Here is a 19,932-nt window from a genome sequence, read left to right as displayed (position 1 = left end):
ATTTTTGTGGGCATCAGGGCTAGGATTGCAAGGGAAGGAGAGGTAAGGGAGTAATCGTCCGAGTAGTCTGAGGGGGAAGAAGTATTTTTTGGTGATTGCGTTGACTTGCGGTTCCAGGGTTAGTCCGTTGTCCATTAGTACTCCAAGGTTATTTACTACATCGGTAGTTTCCGGTTGCGTTCCCATGCTGGTCAATCCAGTTGTGGAATCCCCAAGTTGAATACTGTGGGTAAGAGCATTATTTCAGTTTTTACCGGGTTCAGTTTAAGGTTGTTAGTGGTCATTCAATTGTATACGTCTGTGAAGCAGTTGTTGAGGCAATTATTTTGTTCATGGGTTCTGTTTGTTTTCACAATCAGTTGTCTGTCGTCTGCGTAGTTGTAGGCGGTAAGTCTGTGGGTTCAAATTATTTTCATCAGTGGGTAGATGTAGATGTTGAAAAGCAGACGAGAGAAGAACAAGTTACTTACCATCTGCTAACGTTCTTTCCATTGGATGTTCCTCCAACGTATTCCTCATCTTAGATGTATTCCATCCATCTTTGCTGCTCTTCGGAAATTTTTTGTGCTAATCTATAGCATTCTGAAATGCAAAGCACAATCCAGCGTGATATTGTCTGTTTTGTCACCGATTGACCCAATTTCCTTCCGGTGTAGCCGATAAACAGTTGGTTGTCCACTCTAAGCTTGGAAAGCCTAGAGATGTAAAAGCTTAAAGCTCTTCTTGGATCCAACCTGTGTATTCTTTCCTCCTCCTTAGTAGGATGAGGTGGAGGATAGAATGCGGGTAAAACAATTTTCTGACTTAAATGAAAATCTGATACTACTTTAGGTACAAATGAGGGTTTAACCCTCAACACAACTCTGTCCTTATGGAACACAGTATAGGGTGGCCCAGAAGACAGTGCCTGCAATTCGCTCAATCTTCTTGCAGATGTTAAAGCAACTAGGAAAGCAGTTTTCCATGTCAGTAATCTTAATGGACAAGTTTTCAAAGGCTCAAAAGGAGCACACATTAAGAATTTTAGAACCAGATTGAGATCCCAAATTGGCACTTGGAATGGGTAAGGAGGAAACACATTAGTGAGTCCCTTTAAGAATTGCACTACCAAAGGAATTTTGAAATAGTTTCTTTCTTCCAACGAGCGCTTGAAGATGGAAAGCGATGCAAGATAACCTTTAATGGTACCAACATTTAGACCTCTATGCGCTAGGGACAAGAGGAAGGACAGTACTTCCGGAATAGAACATAGAAAAGGATCGACATTCTTTTCTCTGCACCAGTTGCAAAACTTCCTCCAACGGCAACGGTATAGAGATTTTGTTGCTGGCCTTCTTGCCGAAAGCAACACCTCCATGACGTCATCTGGAAGGTCCCAATCCTTGTATCTCAGACTTTCATATACCAAGCGTGAAGGTTGAGAGTTTTCACCTCTGGATGGAGAACCTGACCCTCCATTTGTGAGAGAAGGTCCTATCTCTAAGGAAGACGTACTGGGGAACAGATGGACATGTCTAGAAGGTCCGAGTACCACGTTCTCCTGGCCCAATCCGCGGCAATTAGGATCATATGGTTCCCAAACCGTCTCAGTCTCCTGATGACCTGAGGAATGACAGGAATCGGAGGGAACGCGTACAATAGTGGGAAATTCCACTTCACCACGAACGCGTCTCCCAGGGCTTCTCTCGGGGGAAATTCCCTTGAGCAATACCTTTCGCACTTCAGGTTGATTCCGGTCGCAAATAGGTCTATTTGAGGGGTTCCCTCGCAAATAGGTCTATTTGAGGGGTTCCCCAAAGGGCAAAGATCTCCTGAATGACTTCCTGAGCCAGTTCCCATTCGTGGGACACCGTGCTCTGCCTGCTCAGAGCATCCGCCGTCATATTCTCCTCCCCGGCTAGATGAACTGCTGTTAAAGAGATTCCTTCCTGAATTGCCCAATACCAGAGCTGCATTGCCTCTTTGCACAGAGGTAGTGACCTTACACCTCCTCTTTTGTTTAGATAATGCATGGCCACTGTGTTGTCCGTCATTATCAGGACATTTTTTCCCCTGACAGATGGCAGGAAAGCTTTCAGCGCTAGTCTGATTGCTCTCAGCTCTAAAAGGTTGATGTGGAGTTTGTACTCTGAAGGAGACCAACGACCACTGATTGTCAGATCGTTGGCATGAGCTCCCCACCCCATGAGTGAGGCATCCGTCACTACTGTGATCTCTGGTCATGGTTGCCAAAAAAGTTCTCCTTTTAGGATGTTCTCCGTGCAAGTCCACCATAGAAGATCTTGTCGAACCTTGTTCGGAATCTGGAGAAGATCCGTCATTTGACCTGAGAACTGGGACCACTGAGTCTTTAGAGCCCACTGAAGGGATCTCATCCTCAAACGTGCCTCCGGCACCAGGAAGATGCAGGATGCCATGAGGCCGAGCAACCTTAAGAAGTCGTAGGCCTGGAGATTTTGGGCATTTTGGAATTTGGAAACCATCTGAAGAATGTCTTGAGCCCTCGACGTGGGAGGCGAGCTCTTTCCCAAGGAGGTGTCTAATACAGCTCCTATGTACTGGAGCTGTTGGGAAGGTGTCATTTGAGACTTCTTGAAATTTAGGGAGAAGTCCAGTCTGTGGAGGAAGTGGCAGGTGACTTTCAGATGATCCAGTGCTTGTTCGGCAGGATTCGAAACTGATGGTGCGAGTCGCCAACTACGAACCTCAGGTATTTTCTGTGCTTGAGATGAATCGGCACATGAAAATAAGCATCCTGGAGGTCCAATGACACCAACCAGTCCTGGAGTTGAAGGGCCTGAAGGATCTGAGAAAGGGTAACCATCTTGAACTTGTCCTTCCTAAGGAACTTGTTCACGTTTAAGTCCAAGATGGGTCTCAGTCCTCCGTCCTTTTTGGGGATCAAAATATACGGGGAGTACCATCACTTGTTCTCCACTGCAGGTACTGGTTCTATAGCACCTTTCTCCAGCAGGGTTAGAACTTCCTGCTGTAGGAGCGGGTCTGAAAACTTCAAAAGGGTGTCTCCCTGGTGGATTGCTTTGAGGTTGCGTTAGAAAAAGAAGGCAGTAACCATGGGCTATTATTTCTAGAGCCCAAACATCTGAAGTAATGGCTCGCCATTCTTGCAAATGCTGTGACAGCCTGCCTCCTACAGGCGTTTTGTGATGCAAGCCCTCAAAGTGGTTTTGTGGCAGTTGTTGCAGCCGCTGATGGCAAAGAGCCTGCAGCTGGAGCTGGCTTTGCATGTTTTGCTCGTCCACCGCAAAAGTGGCCTTTCTCTGGCCCGTTTGACTGCCCATTCCTCTCGAATTTCCATATAAGAAGTAGTAACGATAGGATAGTCCCCTCCACGATTGTCCTGGTGCACGAAAAGGCTGAGGTTGCCTAATAGCAGCCCCTAAAGATTTGGCAGCTGCTTTTGAGGTCTGCAACCTCTCAAGGCTCTCGTCAGCCTTGCTGCCAAAAAGGTTAGACCCGTCAAAGGGCATGTTCAGAAGGCGGTTCTGTACGTCCAGTGCAAAACCCGACTAACCATGCAAATCTGTGCATTACCGTGCTAGTACCCATGGATCTGCTTACACTATCCGCAGTGTCCAATCCAGATTGAAGGGATTCCTGCATGGCTTCCTTTCCATCTCCAACGATGGCTAGGAACCCTTCCCTTTCGTCCCCTTCTGGTATGTGCTCCACCGCCATTGCGATGCACTCCCGCAGAGTGCACGAAAACTTTGCCAAGGCACATGTGGAGTTGGCAGATTTTAAAGCCATACTCCCAGCTGAAAATACCTTCCGTGCCCAGCCATCCACCCGCTTATCGTCCCTGTCTGGAGGGATAGAAGGGTACGCAAGTTTGTTAGAAGCTGTGGCTGCCTGTATGACCAGATTCTCGGGAGTGGGATGTTTGGACAGATAGCCGGGGTTGCTACTGGCAGGGCGGTATTTTGAGGTGAGGGATTTATTTACCGGAGGAATAGAATCCGGAGTCTCCCGATTCTTGGCCACCCTATTTTGCAGGGCTACATGAAAGGGTAGTACAGGGTCTTTGTTGGGACCATGGTCCAATATATCTGTCAAATCATCCTGGATGAATTGGGCTGATGGTCTAGCCAACCTAAGTAATCTACTACATTCGTCATTAACTGACGATATAATGGACAGGCATGCTCTCCTGGTTCTGGTCTGCCAAAGTCATTTTCAGGAGATGCGTCAATGCCACTTGCATTGTGTAATGATTCCACTAGGTCCCTCATTCTGTTTTCTTCTGAAATCAGGCATTCTGGGACATTTGGGGTGCCATATTCTAGCCCAAAAGGTACATTCTCCTCATCAGATCTTTCCTGTGCCTCAAAAATTGAGGTCAGGGACTTGAAAAACTCCTTCCTAGGGAGAGGCTTGAAAACCTCTTCTGGGAGAGGAGGAGGAAGAGGTGTATTACAGGACTCTGAGGGTATTACAGGTTTTGTAACCCTGTCTTTCCCTTTTTCTGTCTGGCCTGGCTTAGCTGGAGCCTTTGGTGCCGAGGGCTTTGGGGTCGACGTCGACAAAGGCGTCGACGTAATAGTGGTCGTCGACAGAGCCTGCTTCGAGGGCGTTGAGGCGCTCTTCGAAGATTTCCCCTTCGAGGTGCGTTGGGTCTCGGACAGCGTCGGTGACCTCGAGCGGTCGACACGACTCAAGCGGTCTTTTTCACTCGGCGTCCTGGAAGGTTCTCTATCCTTCCTTTTTCGATCACCCGGGCTCGAGGGCGCATGAGTGTCGGAGCGATGACGCTCCCGGCCGGCTTCTGAAGAAGGCGTGGACCGAGGCTTTGCTTTCTCAAACACCTCCATCATTCTGACCCTGAATGCTTCCCACTCTTCGGAGGATGAATGTTTCGTAGGGCATTTCATCCTTTTAGGGGACTCGTCTGAGGACGAGGTGGAGGGGGACCTGTGGCGTCGTTTCTTCGATTATTTCGTCAAAGACGATGAGCGATGGGAATCGCTTCGGGACCTGGACCGATGCCTTTCGCGTCGAGGAGATTTCTCCTCACGAGACCCCGACTCGACGCTAGAGGCTTTACGGTCAGATTTGCAATCTACCTGTAGTTTTACCCTGCTTTCTCGCAAGGCCTTCCCCGTCATCGCCTGACACTTTGTACAGGCCTCCATGTCGTGGCCTTCTCCGAGGCACCACAAACACTCTCAGTGCGGGGCTGTGATCAACATTTTTGAACCGCACGACTTGCACTTTTTGAAACCCGATCTCGGGGTCATGGTCGGCGTCGATGACGAGGACATATTCGTTATTTACTATCTTCACAGAACTCGAGGCACGCCGAATCTCCGAAGCAACGTATACTGCGGAAAAACAGAACTGAGGCCAACGGGCGCCGCGCATGCTACTTATATACCCAATGACGTCACCCTCGACGGAGGCCTTTGAGGGACCATCGACTCGACGACATCGACGCACGGCGCCCTTTGCCGAAAAAATGTCCGAAGAGCAGCAAAGCTGGATGGAATACATCTAAGAGGAATATGTTGGAGAACACAATCCACTCAAGGTTGGATCCATACAGTACTACGCAGGATATATTTTTGGTGTTTGAGGTCAACTGTGGTAGGTAGATTCTTTCGGTTTGTTACGAATGAGGTAAACCACCTTAGTGTGGATTCTTATATGCCGCATTCCATCAATCTTTTTTATCAGAGTTGGTTGGCTGATTGTGTCAAATGCCTCCGTTATGTCCAGTAGTATATGATATGATATGCCATTTATAACGTGCCTATACACAAGTGTTCCAAGGCGCGACGAGGCAAGGGAGGGGGAACAGAGGGAAGACAGACAATGATCTTACTAGGCCAGGTGTAATTCAGATCGCGCAAGGGAAGGGGGAAAGGGAAAAAGTGTGGGGGGGGAGGGGAAAGTGCAGTACATGGGATAATAAAATAAACAAGATAAATAAAAAACAGCCAGCTGGTGGCAAGTACAGGGTGAGTGCAGACATAAGTGCTGGTGGGGGGACTGTAGGGATACAGAAAACAGTCCCCAGGTGCAGAGGTTGCCAGGGAGGCAGTGCAGGCGTACAACTGGCAGGGCTTGGGCCCGAGAATGGAAGGGTGGCCAGGTAACCAGTGCAGTCTCAGTATCAGCCAGGAATTCAGCAGGGGAGCGGGGGAGAGAAAGTAGACGCAAAGAGAAAGGTTTTAAGGTGCTTCCAGAACCGGAGATGGTTCTCCTCAAGTTTCAGGGAGGCAGGGAGGCTGTTCCAGAGGGAGGCCCCAGCCGAAGACAGATCTACCACCAACTCGTTGCTTGGAGAAGCAACTGACCCTGAGGAAGTTGGAGGCGGATGAGCGAAGAACTCGAGAAGGAAGATATTTAGGAAGAGAGAGTTGAAGGTATTGAGGCCCCAAGCCCCAGAAGGCCTCGTGGACGATGTAGAGGGTTTTTAACAATCTTCGCAGCCACTGGGAGCCAGTGCAGAAATGTCAGTCCTGGAGAGATACGATCCCTGGGCTTGAGGCCAAGGACAAGTCTTGCAATCCTGTTCGAGGAGTTGCAGAGGGCGGAGAGTAGAAGCAGGCAGATTTAGAAAGAGGCTGTTGCAATAGTCCAGCTAGAGAGAACCAGAGCTCTGGAGACAGTGAGCTTCTGGGGGAGGAGAGGAAAGGAAGAATACCTCTGAGGAGGTGCAGCTGGTAGTGTGACTTCTTAGAGATGTGAGGAGAGAAAGAGTGTGGAGTCGAAGATGACCCCAAGAATTTTAGCCTCACAGATGGGGGCAGGAAGTGGGCCAAGAGAGGCTGGCCAGAGAGCTACAGGAAAGGAGGGAGTGGGTGTGCCGATGAGGAGAATCTCAGTCTTACTGGCATTAAGGCAGAGGTCATTGGCGGCACACCACTCCTGGATAGCAGACAGTCATAGATGAGGGACGGAGAAGAGGTGGCCAAAGGTAGCCTGAAAATGCGCTCAGCGTCATCCGCATAGCATTGAAAGTTGGGGCAGAGAGTGGCAATGCAGTGGGCAAGTAGTGCCAGGTATTGGTTGAACAGCCAGGGAGAGAGGTTAGACCCCTGGGGGACACCACAGGTAGAGGAAAAAGATAGCAGAGAGGAAGGACCCAAGTTGGACCTGTGAGGGTCGGTCAGAGAGGAAGTCAGTCAGCCACGCCAGGGCCTGATTGGTGATACCCAGGTTATCACAGAGGCAATTTAGCAGGATGGCATGGTTGACAGTGTCAAAGGCAGAAGAGAGATCAAGCAAGGTGAGGACACGGGGTGTTAGAGTCATGGTTGGAGAGCAGGTCCGTGCTTCTGGCAGCTCTGAAGCCAGACTGATGGTCATGAAGACAACCAACAGATTCAGTGGGGAGATTAAGCTGGGAGATGGCCGGTTTCTCCAGGAGCTTGCCCAGGAAGGGAGTGATGGAGATTGGGTGATAGTTAGCCGGGCAGGAGAGATCAGCAGAGGGTTTCTTAAGAAAAGGGTGCACAAGGGAGTGTTTCAGGGGGGATGGGAAGACTCCAGTGGTGAAGGAGTGGTTGCAGAAGTCAGCCAGGCAGGAGCCAGAGTGTCAATATGGTCCTTGATGGTTTTGGAGGAACAGGGGTGAACCTGTTTTGACGAGACTTCACAGATCTGACTTGTCTAGAAACCTTGTATGGGGAGAACAGGGGAAAGGCAGAGAAGGAGGGAGGAGAGGTGGCTGCAGAAGGGCCGGAGGAAGAGCAGGGAGTAGTGGGAGAGAGGAGAGTGAGGACAGGATTTCCTGAGTTTTAGAGATGAAGTGATAAGCCAGTGCCGTGTAGAGGGCCTGGGAAGGGACAGGAGAGGTAGAGACTGCAGCAGGATTGGCCAGTTCCTTGCAGATTTTAAAGAGATCAGCCGAGAAGCAGGCTTGGATAAGAGCTCTCTTCTCGGTGAGGACAGAGAGCCGGTATTGCCTTTGGAGCACGCGGCGGGCCAGTTTGTCAGAGGATGTACAAGAAGCACGCCATTTCCTCTCGGCCACACTGCACTTGTGTTTAAGGGTGATGAGGTCTGAGTCGTACAATGAGTTGCACTTGGCCTTGGGCTTCAGGCGGATTCTCATGACAGGGGCAAGGATATCAAGAGTATCAGTTATAGCAGAGTGGAACGGGGAGAGGGCAGTGTCAGGGTGACAGTCAGCCAAAGGGGAAAGGGGGGGTGAGAAAGTGACGGCGAAAGCCTCAACTGATACGTGCTTCATGGGTCGGATGACCGAGAAGGTGGGTGGCAGTGATGAAGTTGCTTGGACTGTGGGCTAGAGAGGGTGAGATGGGAGGAAAGGAGAAAGTGATCGCTCCAGGAGAGAGGAGTGGTGAGAGGGACAGAAAGGGGAAGGTCTGAGGAGATCAGAACATCCAAAGTGTGCCCTGCAGAGTGAGTCGGGCCAGAGGGGAGAACAGTGAGCAAGAGAGATTCACAGAGATCACGAAAGAGTCCAGAGGGAGGACAGGAGGAATCCAGTGGATGTTGAAGTCTCCAAGAAGGAGGAGCTGTGTGGTCAAGGCCAAGAGTGAGAAGGAGAGGTCTGGCCACTCAGAGAGGAAGGAGAAAATCTGACCAGGTGGCCGATTGATAGCCACAGTAAGGGAATGGCTAGGGGTTAGAGATAGCCTGCAGATGAGGCATTCAAAAGAGGAGTAGGCCTGCGTAGGAACGACAGAGGCAGGAATCCACTCAGGGAAGATCAGGGCTACACCCCCTCCGGAGCGGTTGGACCTGGGCGCAGAGAGAATCTTGTAGCCGTCAGGGAGGAGCGTCAGGGAGGAGCGCGTCAAAGCTTGTGACAGAGCTGGCCATGAACCATGTCTGACCGAAGACATCAAGGTCAAGTTCTTCCAGAAGGCGGCAGATGTCGGAGGAGTGTTTGACAGCTGAGCGAGAGTTAAGAGTGGCAATGTGGACGGCCGATTGGGTGTCATCTGCATTTATTGTCAGGTCGTCCCATATCAATATGAGTGCTGATTCTGTTGGTCTCATTGGTCTCAAGCCAACCTGTGACCGGTTGAGTGTTCCGTTTGTTTCAACGTATTTAAGTAGGATCTTGTATATACATAGTTCTCCAGGATCTTTGCAAGGCAGGGCAGAGTGGATCTCGGTCTGAAGTTGCTAGGGTCTTCTGCGCTTTCGGATTCCATCAGTTGTTTGATGTATGCTGATTTGAAGGCAGACGGTCCTATTGCTCTTTTGAGTGATTGATTCATTATGCTCTGGAAGTGTCGCTGGGTTCTGTGGTTGAGGCTTCCTTTGAAGATGTAGGGGGAGAGGGGTCCCTTGCGGATCCTGCAAAGGTTGGTGTCCTTGAACATTGTGGTGAAAGTTTCGTCTGCGATTGGTTCTAGGCAGGTCAGTTTCGCCCAATGTCTGATCTGGCAGTTGTGGTTGTGTTTGCCCGGGCTGTGTGGATGGTCTCCTAGATTGTGTCTATTTTTGATCTCAGTTGGTTGGTGATGTTGCCACAAAGTGCTTGTATCATGATGGTGGAATTCTTGCAGGATTAGGGCTTTTTAATCACTTTGATTATTTCGAAGAGTTCTTTCTGTGGATTGTTCGCCGATTCAATTCTTGTGGCGTATAAGTATTTTTTTGCCATGAGGACTGTTGATGTATAGTTTGAGCTGTATTTTATTTTGTCTTGTCGATTGTATTGTTCTCTCCATTTATTTTCAATTTTGCGTTTTTTTTTTAGATCTTTCAGTTATTCTGTTTTTTGGGTGTTGCTTTGAATGTTTTTGCTGGTGCCAACTGGTCTAGGGCCTTGGTGATCCAACTGTTGAGCATGTTTTCTGCTGGGTCTACAGTTGTTTTGGTGGGATCTGTTCTGCTCGGGGGGGGGGGGGGGGTCGAGTCTATAAGGTTTGTTAGGGTCTCTAGGTCTAGGTTCTTCCAGTTTACCTTTTCTTGCTGGCATGGAGTATGATCTTTCCGGCCAGTAGGCGGGATTGAGATGTGATGTAGAACAGTATCAAGTAGTACTCGCTCCATACCATCGGTGTAGGTGGCCCAGATACACATAGTCCTTCTCTGCAGAAAGTTACATTCAGGATGTGTCCGGCGTTGTGGGTGGATCCATTTACTATTTGCTTGAAATACAAAGTTTCCATGAGTGCGCAGAATGTGTTTGCTGTGGATTTGTTTTCCTTTTCGAACCAGATGTTGAAGTCTGCCAGTATGACTAGGTTGTCGTGGTAGGTTGATAAAATGGCAGCCACTAATTTTGTTGCAAAGTTGCGGCTGTAAGATGGTGGTCTGTAGATCAGGAGAAATACTAGGTTTGTTTGGTCGTTGAGTTCTATCTTGATGGGTGTTAGGCAGAGTTTGTATGCAACCACTACACACAACTATGACTAAAGGTGTAAGCAAGACCATCCTTTGGTATAAGTCTGTACTACACAGTTTTTGGTAGCGGAGCTGAGCAGCCGGGCTTATCTAAAGAGGGAATGTGAGCTGTAAGGATGTTACACAGAGGTCTACAATCACAGGTATTCAAATAAACTCTTACACTGAAGGTTTCTTGGTTGAACACTTATTAATTTATTCAACGGTCAGTTATAAAACATTCACTAGAAGGAGGCAGTTAAATATCATACATCAATACACTTCAATATTATACTCGTTAAGTTTTTGAGCCATTCAAACTACTTTAAAGGAGGAGCAAAATGGCATTCAGAATACTTTGAAGGAGGAGCAAAAGGGAATAGGTTCAGAACATAAAAGAATTACAATTTCTTAGACAGTTCAGATACTTTGATTTCACCAGAAGAGTCAATTCAATTCAATAGGATAGGCCAAAGTCAATGGGCTAAAGTCTTGGATAGGTAAAAGCGGTTTTGGCAAGTAAATAGTAAAGTCTCTGTAGAAGTAGTTTGTAAGCAGAAGAATTATACTTTGGGTCACAAGCTGATTAGGCCTGCTAGTTGCAAAGGTTTCAAGCACTTTCACCGCGAGAGGCAAGTACTCTCAGTCTCGTTTCACAGTACCTTTCAAATGAAGAAAAAGATGCAGCTGAAGACTTCTGTTCCTGTAGATCCGGCTGTTCCTGAGCCTCAGTCGTGGGGACAAGAGGGAGGATGTTGGGGGACTCCTGCACTGCAGGGGTACTGGTCAAAAAGCTGGTACTTGGCAAATCTTCAATTCCGGTAGCTGTATTAAAGCACACAAACTGGTGTCCCTCTGCCTGGTTATTTGGTTTCCTGCAGCACTCTGAGGAAAATACAACCAGCTCCGAGAATGGTATCGAGGTGGCTTATGGGTTGAGTTGATTGGCCCCACCAACTCAAAGAGAGAAGTGGTCCTTGCAGGGGCTTCTCTGTCGAGATGAACTTAGCAATTCGGACCTGCAGCAGGGCTTCACCAGGCAAACCAACGGTCCAGGAGTTGCAGCAGCCGTCTTCTTCAAGCTTGTCTTCGGTTATTTCATTCCAGTGGTCGACTCTGCCTTCCAAGCCAAGAGACTCTCCTTTTATCCAGCTTCCTCCCATTCATTCCAGCCTAGCTGCCACTCACCCAGCAGGGTGGCTGTCCTTGCCGGACAGTCAGCCAACCAATCACGCCAGAGTGCATTTGGCTCTCCTAGGAGACTAAGCACAGGGAGTTTCAGGCACCTCCCTCACTTCCTGCCCACCCCAGACACTCGGGCGCCAGAGGCGGTCTTCAGTCCTAAAGCCTGCCAAAGGCGATGAAACAAAGGGACCAAACCTGGTTTGGCGCGCAGAGCAAAACTCTAGAAGGACCTTTCCATAAAGAAACGGCGAAAAAAGAAGACCAGGACCTGTTTTTACAGGGGGGGCTCAGACGCCATCTTGAAAAACATGGCTTTCCTGATTTAACACTACCGGTGTTTGCGGTCAGGAAAAATCATGGTAGTTCATTGTAAAACCACTGCCACCACCCATTTCGATAGGAAAGGGTAGCATTTGATTGCTACATGAGTATCTAGACAGAGGGGATACTAAGAAACACCCCCAGCACTCTATTGTAAGATAGCGTGTGCTGGGTCTAGGCAATTTCACTTTACTTACTCGGGTAAACAGCAGTTTATCCCAGAAAAGGTACTTATACCTTGGGAAAGCCTGAAAAGGTTTCCCTGCGTCACTGCACGGAGGGAGCTGTGGGACACACATGAAAAGATGATGCCTATGGAGTTGTCTAAAACTCCATAATCAAAGAACACATGAGTAAAATACACATCAAAATACATGAGAGAGTGGGAAAAAAGGGCCACACTCTCTCCAGGTAAAACAATCAAGTCCTCAAAATCCAGCAAGGTTGCTGGGGGTCTCTAAGGTGAAGGGAATTAGCACATTCTGGCTGGAGTATTGTCCACAATGTAGTCCGGGTTGGGGTGGTTTATAAATTGTCGTGTTGCGTTTGGCGTCCCTATGGGTTCTGTATTAGTAACACTTATTGCCTGCCAGTTTGTTGTTTCTGGTTCGTCTTTGCTTACCAAGCAGTAGTATGTGGAGAGGTCTGTTCTTTGTGTGTCCCCTGGCCGTGTTGCCTGTTCTTCATCCAGTTTTCCAGAGTTGGGGGATTTTGCTGGTTGGCACCTCCCCGTGTGGGGTTGGGGTTTCCTTATGATTTCTGTTGTCCATTCTGGCTTCTTTGTCTTTCTTGTGATGAGGCATGGTGTTTTGGTGGTGGGTTGTATTCCTTCGAGTGGGCATTTTCTTTGGATTGGTGCGTTTCCTGGTCATTGGGTTCAGTCTTCGCTGTTTGTGGTAAGTTGTTGCATGTAGTTGGTGAGGTTGTGGTTGTTGAACCATGGGATGAAGACCTCTCGGTTTGTTCGTTTAGTGCTATTTCATTTGTGGCACTGGTGTGTTTTTTTTTGGTTTATCTTGGTGGTATTTATCGTTGTTGAACCAGGGGTAGTAAACACTTGTGGTTCGTTGGTTTTGTGGTATGTCCTTTCTGGCCCCGATGTGGTTTTTCTTTTAGGCGTTTGTCTTGGGGGTCCTTTGGTAGATGTTGTAGAAAGAGGACAGGCTGTGTTGCTAGCTAACTGTGGAAGTGGTAAAGACCTGCTGGTCCACGAGCAGCGGGGGAGGGGCAACCCATAGGGGTCAGACAGGTGAGCATCTTGGCAGCCTGTGGGATGGGGACATGGCCGATGGTGTGCGGACAACCTAGATTTGGTGCTATGTGTTAGGTGGGAGAGCTGGGTTATGCCAAACCTGCTGTGGGTGGAGGTGTCTGGGTTAGAGACACAGCGATTACTTTAAGGGCACCTGTACCTTAGCTACCAGGGATTGTGGGGAGGCCCAAGCTGGGGCACAGTAGCAGTACTTGACTTGGGGATGCCTGGTAAGTGAGTCAAAGCCAAGAATTGCAGTTTGATACCTAGCTTTGGGATACCTAGCAGGTGGGAGAAAGGGCCAGACGGAGGACACAACTAAACAATGGGGCACACGAGCAAATGCAGTAACCCCTAGATTTGGGATACCTGGACCTAATATGGGGGCACAAGAGTATATGCGGTAAGACCCAGACCTGGAACACCTAAACAGAGCGAGAAGGGTGCAACAGCAAATGCAGCAACACCTAGATTTGGGTTACCCGGGTCTAGAACGGGGGCACAACAATAGATGCGGTAACACCTAGACTTGGGCCACCTGGATAGAGAGAGAGAAGGGCCTAAGATGGGGGTGAAACAGTGAATGTAGTAACCCTAGATTCAAGACACCTGGATGGAGGGAGAAGGGCCTAAAGTGGGGGCACAACAGTAAATGCAGTAACACCTAGTTTGGGTTACCTGGACCTAGAATGGGGCAAAGCAGTAGATGCAGTAACGCCTAGACTTAGGACACCTGGATAGAGGGAGTAGGTCCCAATATGGGGTTGCAACAGCAAAGGCAGTAACATCTAGATTTGACACACCTGGACAGAGGAAGAAGGGCCTAAAAATCGGGCACAACAATAAATGCAGCAACCCTAGAGTCGGGACACCTGACTAGAGGGAGAAGGACCTAAAGTGGGCCACAACAGTAAATGCAGTAACACCTGGATTTGAGTTACCTGGACCTAAAATAGGGGCAGAACAGTAGATGTGGTGACACCTAGACTTGGGACAACTGGACAGGGGTAGAAGGGTCTAGAATGGGGGCACAACAGTAAATGCAGTAAAATGTAGAAATTACGGTTTATCAAAACAATCTGGCTAAATGTGAGCTATAGCGGAGTAACACAATCTGGCTAAATGCAAAATATAGCAAACACAATCTGGCTAAATGTGAGATATGGCGGAGTAACGCAATCTGTCTAACTGCGAAAACCGGGGTTTCATTGGGCCACGCTGGCGTACAACATGTGTGTACAACATATGCATGAAAGAACAAGGATGGTTTCTCAGTCGCTCCACCTTTTTTTTCATCCAGTGTACTAAAAACGTGGTGTGTAAATCGAAGAATGATGTTGCCCACCTTGTAGCTTTCTTATTACGTCATGTGAACTTTAGACTTTGGATGTGCAGACAGTCCAGGTTCCAGGTAAATAACAGCCAAGGCTGGGAAGAAGGGGGGCAGGGGAGATGGAGGAGTGTAGGTGAAAGAATACCTTCTTATTCCTGTTTTTCCCTCAAATGAATTGGTGTCCAGAGAAAACCATAAGCATGTATGCAAGTTTTCTACAAGCACATTAGTTTTGGAGTGCAACATGAAAGTAGTTAGTTTAGTCATCATCGTCTTTGTACTCCTCCATAACGTTAGCTTAAATCGGAAGGAAGCATTTGCAGAGCACCTACTATCGCAGTCACATTTAATGGCTACTGTACTTCAAATGTACCCGCTGTCACTTTAGCTTTGTTTCCGGTTTTGAGGCAGCAATGTGTGTGCGCCTCTACTATACTAGCAAGTTAGCACCCATGCACCTTTTCATTTCACAATTAAATTTAAAAAAAGGGGGTTACAAATGCCAACATTTACACTTTGATGAACTAAGAATGAGGTGAATGTATATACAGTTAGTGGATGTGCAGCAAGAACCGTATGGCAAAATGAATATACATATAAGAATTTCTCTCACTTTGGTCTGCCACCGAAACAGCTCCATACAAAACTCGGAATCTAGTAGGATACACAGTAGTTTGGCTTCCTGTTTCCTTCATTTAAATCATTCATTTAACCAGGTTTCCGCCTCAACATTACAAGGCTGTATTGGGCACACCCTGATTAGATGAATATTCTGGTCAGTCAAATCCCACTGTTCTCTCCCTCACTTAGAGGCAATACTTGGAAAAAACTTCTAATTATTTTTTGTTCTAAGCCGTTGTCCCAGTCATCCTCCTTCACTTTCGTCACAGTCCTTCTCCAACATGGTCCTTCATCACAGTCGTTCTTTGTCACAATCCATCACCGTGCTTCTCCTTAGTTGTCATCTTAGTCGCCACAGTCCTGATCCATCACAGTCCCACTCCTTTGTTTAGTCCCTTTGCCACGTTTCCTCATCACAGTCCTTAGTCACATATTTCCCAGTCCATATCCCTCATCGTAGACCTTCTCCATTGCAGACCTTGTACTTCATCCAAGTCCTTGTTCTTTGTCACAGCCCTTCGCTTTCTTAGCTAGTCCTAGTCCTTGGACTCGGTCCTTCCTTAGCCCTTCTCGTTCATCACAGCCCTTCTCCATCTATCCTCGTTCATGTTCATTTGCCCTTTCAATGACCAATCCTAACATTCATTCATCCACAATTGCCGCACCAACTCTCCACTCTGTCTGATTTCCCCTTGACATATTCTCCATTTACCTAGGTGTGCCTGTGTACATGTACTCAGAAGATTCTTTCACCATACAACAGCCAAAACAATTGGCTTTCACATAGCCTGTTTTTAACGGACGTGATAGCTCATCATTCAGCTGCACCCAGCACACCCAGGACTACTATTGAGAACTACATCTATAAAAAGTCATTGACAGAAAGGGGATCAATAACAAAGAACAAGCCATTTTCTCTGAGCCTATAGAAATAGAGTACTTGCAACACAGGTGCAATGATAGCATTCCTTATTTTAAAAGAGAATAAGACAACAACATTGAAGCAATCAAGAAAGTCAATAAGATGCTCCACAATAGTTTCACTTAAAGTGTGTATTCCTTTGAAGGCAGCCCTGTTATTTTAGGCTGGGCAGGCGGAACGCAAAAAGTGATGGAAGAGCCCACAACACTCCCACTCCCCGGTATTCCCAATGAGTGATCCCCTAGTGCTTTCTGCTGCATCCTTGTCTGCAATATCCGAGAGGATAGGATCAACAATTGGTAGGTAATAGGGCATATTTTGGAGCAGATAGTCCTTCCTGCAATTGTCCTTAAGAAGCAACCTACTGATATCCCCATTAGTTATGTGCTCTCAGAGAGCAAACCATGTGATCTGGAAACCCTGCATGTCCACTGAAATCTCACAAAAGCACAAAAAAGGTCTTCTAATCAAAGGGTCTAGTTACCTGGAAGTCATATTACTGTTCAAACTGTGTGCGTCTGTTACGCTCTCTTTGGAGTAGAAAGTGTTGCAGAGCATAGGCAGTAACCTCAGACCCACCAATTGAAGCAGATAAAGATTCTAAAACTTGGTTAGTTGTGTAACCTAGCTCTTCACAGCTATCCATGAAAATTAAACCAGTTGCTTCCTGTGACTGGTCAGCAAACCTTTAAATAGGTTTCTGAACTCCTATTCGCCTGCTCCATCGCCTCAAGGAATGCAAGATTTTGTTTAAGACAGTCATTCCAATGTCATTGGCCCAAATACTCTATAGCCCTTCGTGGGTGGATGGGTTCCACCTTCTTTCCCATGCACAGTTCAGATGGGGAGGGAAGGGATCACATACCTGCCATAACGGGTCCTTCTCCTCTGGGAAGATCTGAAAGTACCTCTGTGCCAGCTGTATGGGCGGCAATGTCTGAAGCTTCAGGTTGGTCCAGGAGTTCAAGAAGCGGACCAAGTGCTTAAAAGTGTAGAGACCAAGGCGGTCATTCCCATAATTGGACAGGTGGGTCATGAAGATGCTGATCTATGGGGAGAATGGAAAGAGGAAAGTGAAACAGAAGTGACATGGATGCTAAGCAGTGCTTTAGGCTAATGAATTGCTTTCAAAAGTCACTAAGTTAAAGAAACGATGTCAGTCTGGGGTGGACAAGTTCCATACGGATGAAGATTTTGATGTCTTGGATAATGAGCGATATCTTTAACACTAGCAATGCACGCATGATTGCATTAGGGAAGTGTTTTGCTGGACTCAGCTTCAGTATTTCCAAACTCCCAGTGTGTGGTGAGGAACACACTATCGGCAACAGCCACTTACTCAAAGAATGTGTCATGCTAAATACTGGATGCTTATATCACAGCATATACATATCGGCTATTACTTCTAATTACTTCTAATAACGGATCTGACTATACTGTAAACTTGGCACAAACAGACCAGCATGCCTCAAACCATCTCTGGCAGATTGTATCAAGTATAACGAACAACCCCCTGCTGCAACTTACTCATGTGGTATAAAGCATTGCAAACAGCTTCCATTCAACCACAGCACAACAAAGAACTATTCAGAAATGTATACAATACACTAGACAGTCAAGACATTAAGTGATGATATCTAGGCACCATATTAAACCACCAGTGTACCAAAACGTTTGCACCATACCAATCACTGACAGATACCCCAATCTTCCCACTATGGAACCTGCAATCAGTTATCTAACGGGGTGGACAGAATAGCCAAGTACCAGACTGATCAGTCCTATTGTGTATAGTGCACCCTGCACAAAACGAACCATTAAATAAGTAATAGACACTGTCCAAAATAACGCATCTGTGTGGGTGTGCTACCAATTCCTGAAACAAAAAACATTTAATCAAAAGTTAATACCCTTCTTCCTGTCGGGCAATTGTCGCCACACATGGATAATTCCACAGTCCTACAGTGTACATGCTGAGCATGCAAGATTGTTGAATTGCCGGGTGTCAGCGCTCTGGGCCACCCGAGCAGTACCAAGCAAGACCTTTAATGTTCCTGAGCCAAAGTCTTAGATTTGTGGCTTAAATGGAGCAGCCCGCCTTACATACTTGGCCTCCAAATTCACAGTATTACACAATTTCATTCCAAACAGAAACCACTTGAATGGGTGGGTGAAACGCACATGCTCAGGTACACCATATTTGACCAATAACACAGATCATGCTCATTGTATAGGTCATTACATAGGTTTTGAAATAGCAAAACACAGGGTTGCGTATGCTATGATAAAGAGCGTCAATCACAGGTTCCCCAAGTCTATACATCTTCTCTCACTTCCGGAAATCGGCTGCAAGCAGCAGCACCAGCTACATTGCTTCCAGAGGACAGAGCATGCCTCTTGTACGGAAATAGAGCACCCACAAGTAAACTGGTTTTACCGAAATAAGCCAGATCTTGGAAAGCTCAAGACGATGACAAAAGGAAAAAAGAAGGGATCCCTGCCCTTCATTGGAGAGAGAGAGGCAGTGCAGCATTTAGCAGGAGGAATGGCCCCCTTTTCAGCATGGTGCCCATGGGCAAGCTCACCGGATTGAGCAGCACAGTCAGGAAAAGCTCCCCTCCGTTGATGATCTTATCCAGCTCGCCAGGACCGCCAGGATACTCATTGTAGAAGATAGTATGGGTGAAAAGGCCGCATGTCTGTCGAGGGAGCACCTAGTGGAGGAAACCAGAAAAAGCACGATTTACAAACAGAAACGCATGTCGGGCACACGGAAAGATGTCTGCTCAGGAATCAAACATGCCCATTACATTTTGTTAGGTCGGGAACCCAGTTACGCAAGATATCATGAACGACATGAGCAGTAGTAAGTAGGAAAACAAAGGGCTTTATTTATGCAACTACACAGGCCGCTGCCTAGTCCGGACCTGCCCTCTCCCACTTCCCCTCCTCCCGGCACCTAAGTTTTCCCACACACTTGGTCGACCCGAGGGGGAGACCACAACGCAGCCTTAAAGGGGAAAGGCTGATTAAGTCACATCATCCCCTCACAAATGTCCTTACATCACATCAGTACTCCGCCATTCGTCGCTGAGGTCTCCTTATGATGCGCTGCGGCCGGCTTCTTTCCACTGGCTGAGCTACCTCCTCTTCTGTCGACTGACCTTGCTGCGGCGGGTCCTCCTCTCCTCCGTCCGCGGTGGTCGAGCATTGTCACAGCTCTTATCTCTCTACTTCCTCCCCAGGGAGGTCCATTTCCTCCTCGTTAAGTCCAAATGTGAGGCATTTCTCACCAGTTATATATGATATGATAGGTTATTTATAGACGCGCTTAATACCCAGAGGTTTCTAAGCGTGGACCCAGGAATCCCGCCTGTGTTGCTACATGCCGTCTTGCTTCCAAGGCGAGCATGTTGCCCCTGAGCTATCCTCCCGAGACCAGTTGCTGCTCCTGACCCCTTGCGGTAATGGAATTGGGGAGTATAGTGAGTCAGACTTCCTCATGGTTCTCTGTTGCATAAGAAGTTCTTCTCTTGGTTTTGACACCTTTGGTCGGGCGACTTTTCTACGGTCAGTCTCTTCCTTCACCTGTCGCTTCCTGGCCGCAACGTTCTCCTTCACCTTTTGGTCTCCCCTGTCAGTCGATATTGCCACCAGTCTAGTGTTGACCTGGTAGGCAATCATGATCTCTGCCAGCGCTTTGCCTGTAGACTCATGGGGCGTGTTTCTGTAGTCCCTGAGCATACTACAGGGGGCCTCATGGCTCGAGACGACCTCCACGTGTGCCCTTTAGATGGTTTTCTTTATGAATGACATGAACTTCTCAGCCATTGGTTTGAGGCCAAAGTGGTGTTTTCTGACGAACAAATCCCAAATGTTTGGCGAATCTTGCGAAGCCATACCCATTGAACGGGGGACTGTTGTCAGATTTGTTTGTATACGGAACTCCCCACTCGCTTAATACCT

The 19,932-nt window shown here is 47.7% G+C and overlaps 1 protein-coding gene across 1 annotated transcript in view; it reads right to left on the bottom strand.

Annotated features, from left to right (window-relative positions):
• NDST1 (N-deacetylase and N-sulfotransferase 1) overlaps positions 1–19,932 on the bottom strand; it is a 500,062-nt gene that overhangs the window by 194,049 nt on the left and 286,081 nt on the right. Inside the window, exons 7-8 of the mRNA XM_069654041.1 lie at positions 18,552–18,680; positions 16,832–17,014 (exon numbers count right to left, since the gene is read on the bottom strand). Coding sequence (XP_069510142.1) covers positions 16,832–17,014; positions 18,552–18,680 — 312 coding nt within the window. The remainder of the gene's footprint in view (positions 1–16,831; positions 17,015–18,551; positions 18,681–19,932) is intronic.

Source organism: Ambystoma mexicanum, chromosome 3q (genome assembly GCF_040938575.1).
Source record: "Ambystoma mexicanum isolate Mex_15411 chromosome 3q, UKY_AmexF1_1, whole genome shotgun sequence".
Lineage (NCBI taxonomy): Eukaryota > Metazoa > Chordata > Amphibia > Caudata > Ambystomatidae > Ambystoma > Ambystoma mexicanum.
The sequence above is the reverse complement of the archived record's forward strand: the minus strand, read 5'-3'. Positions and strand labels throughout refer to the sequence as shown.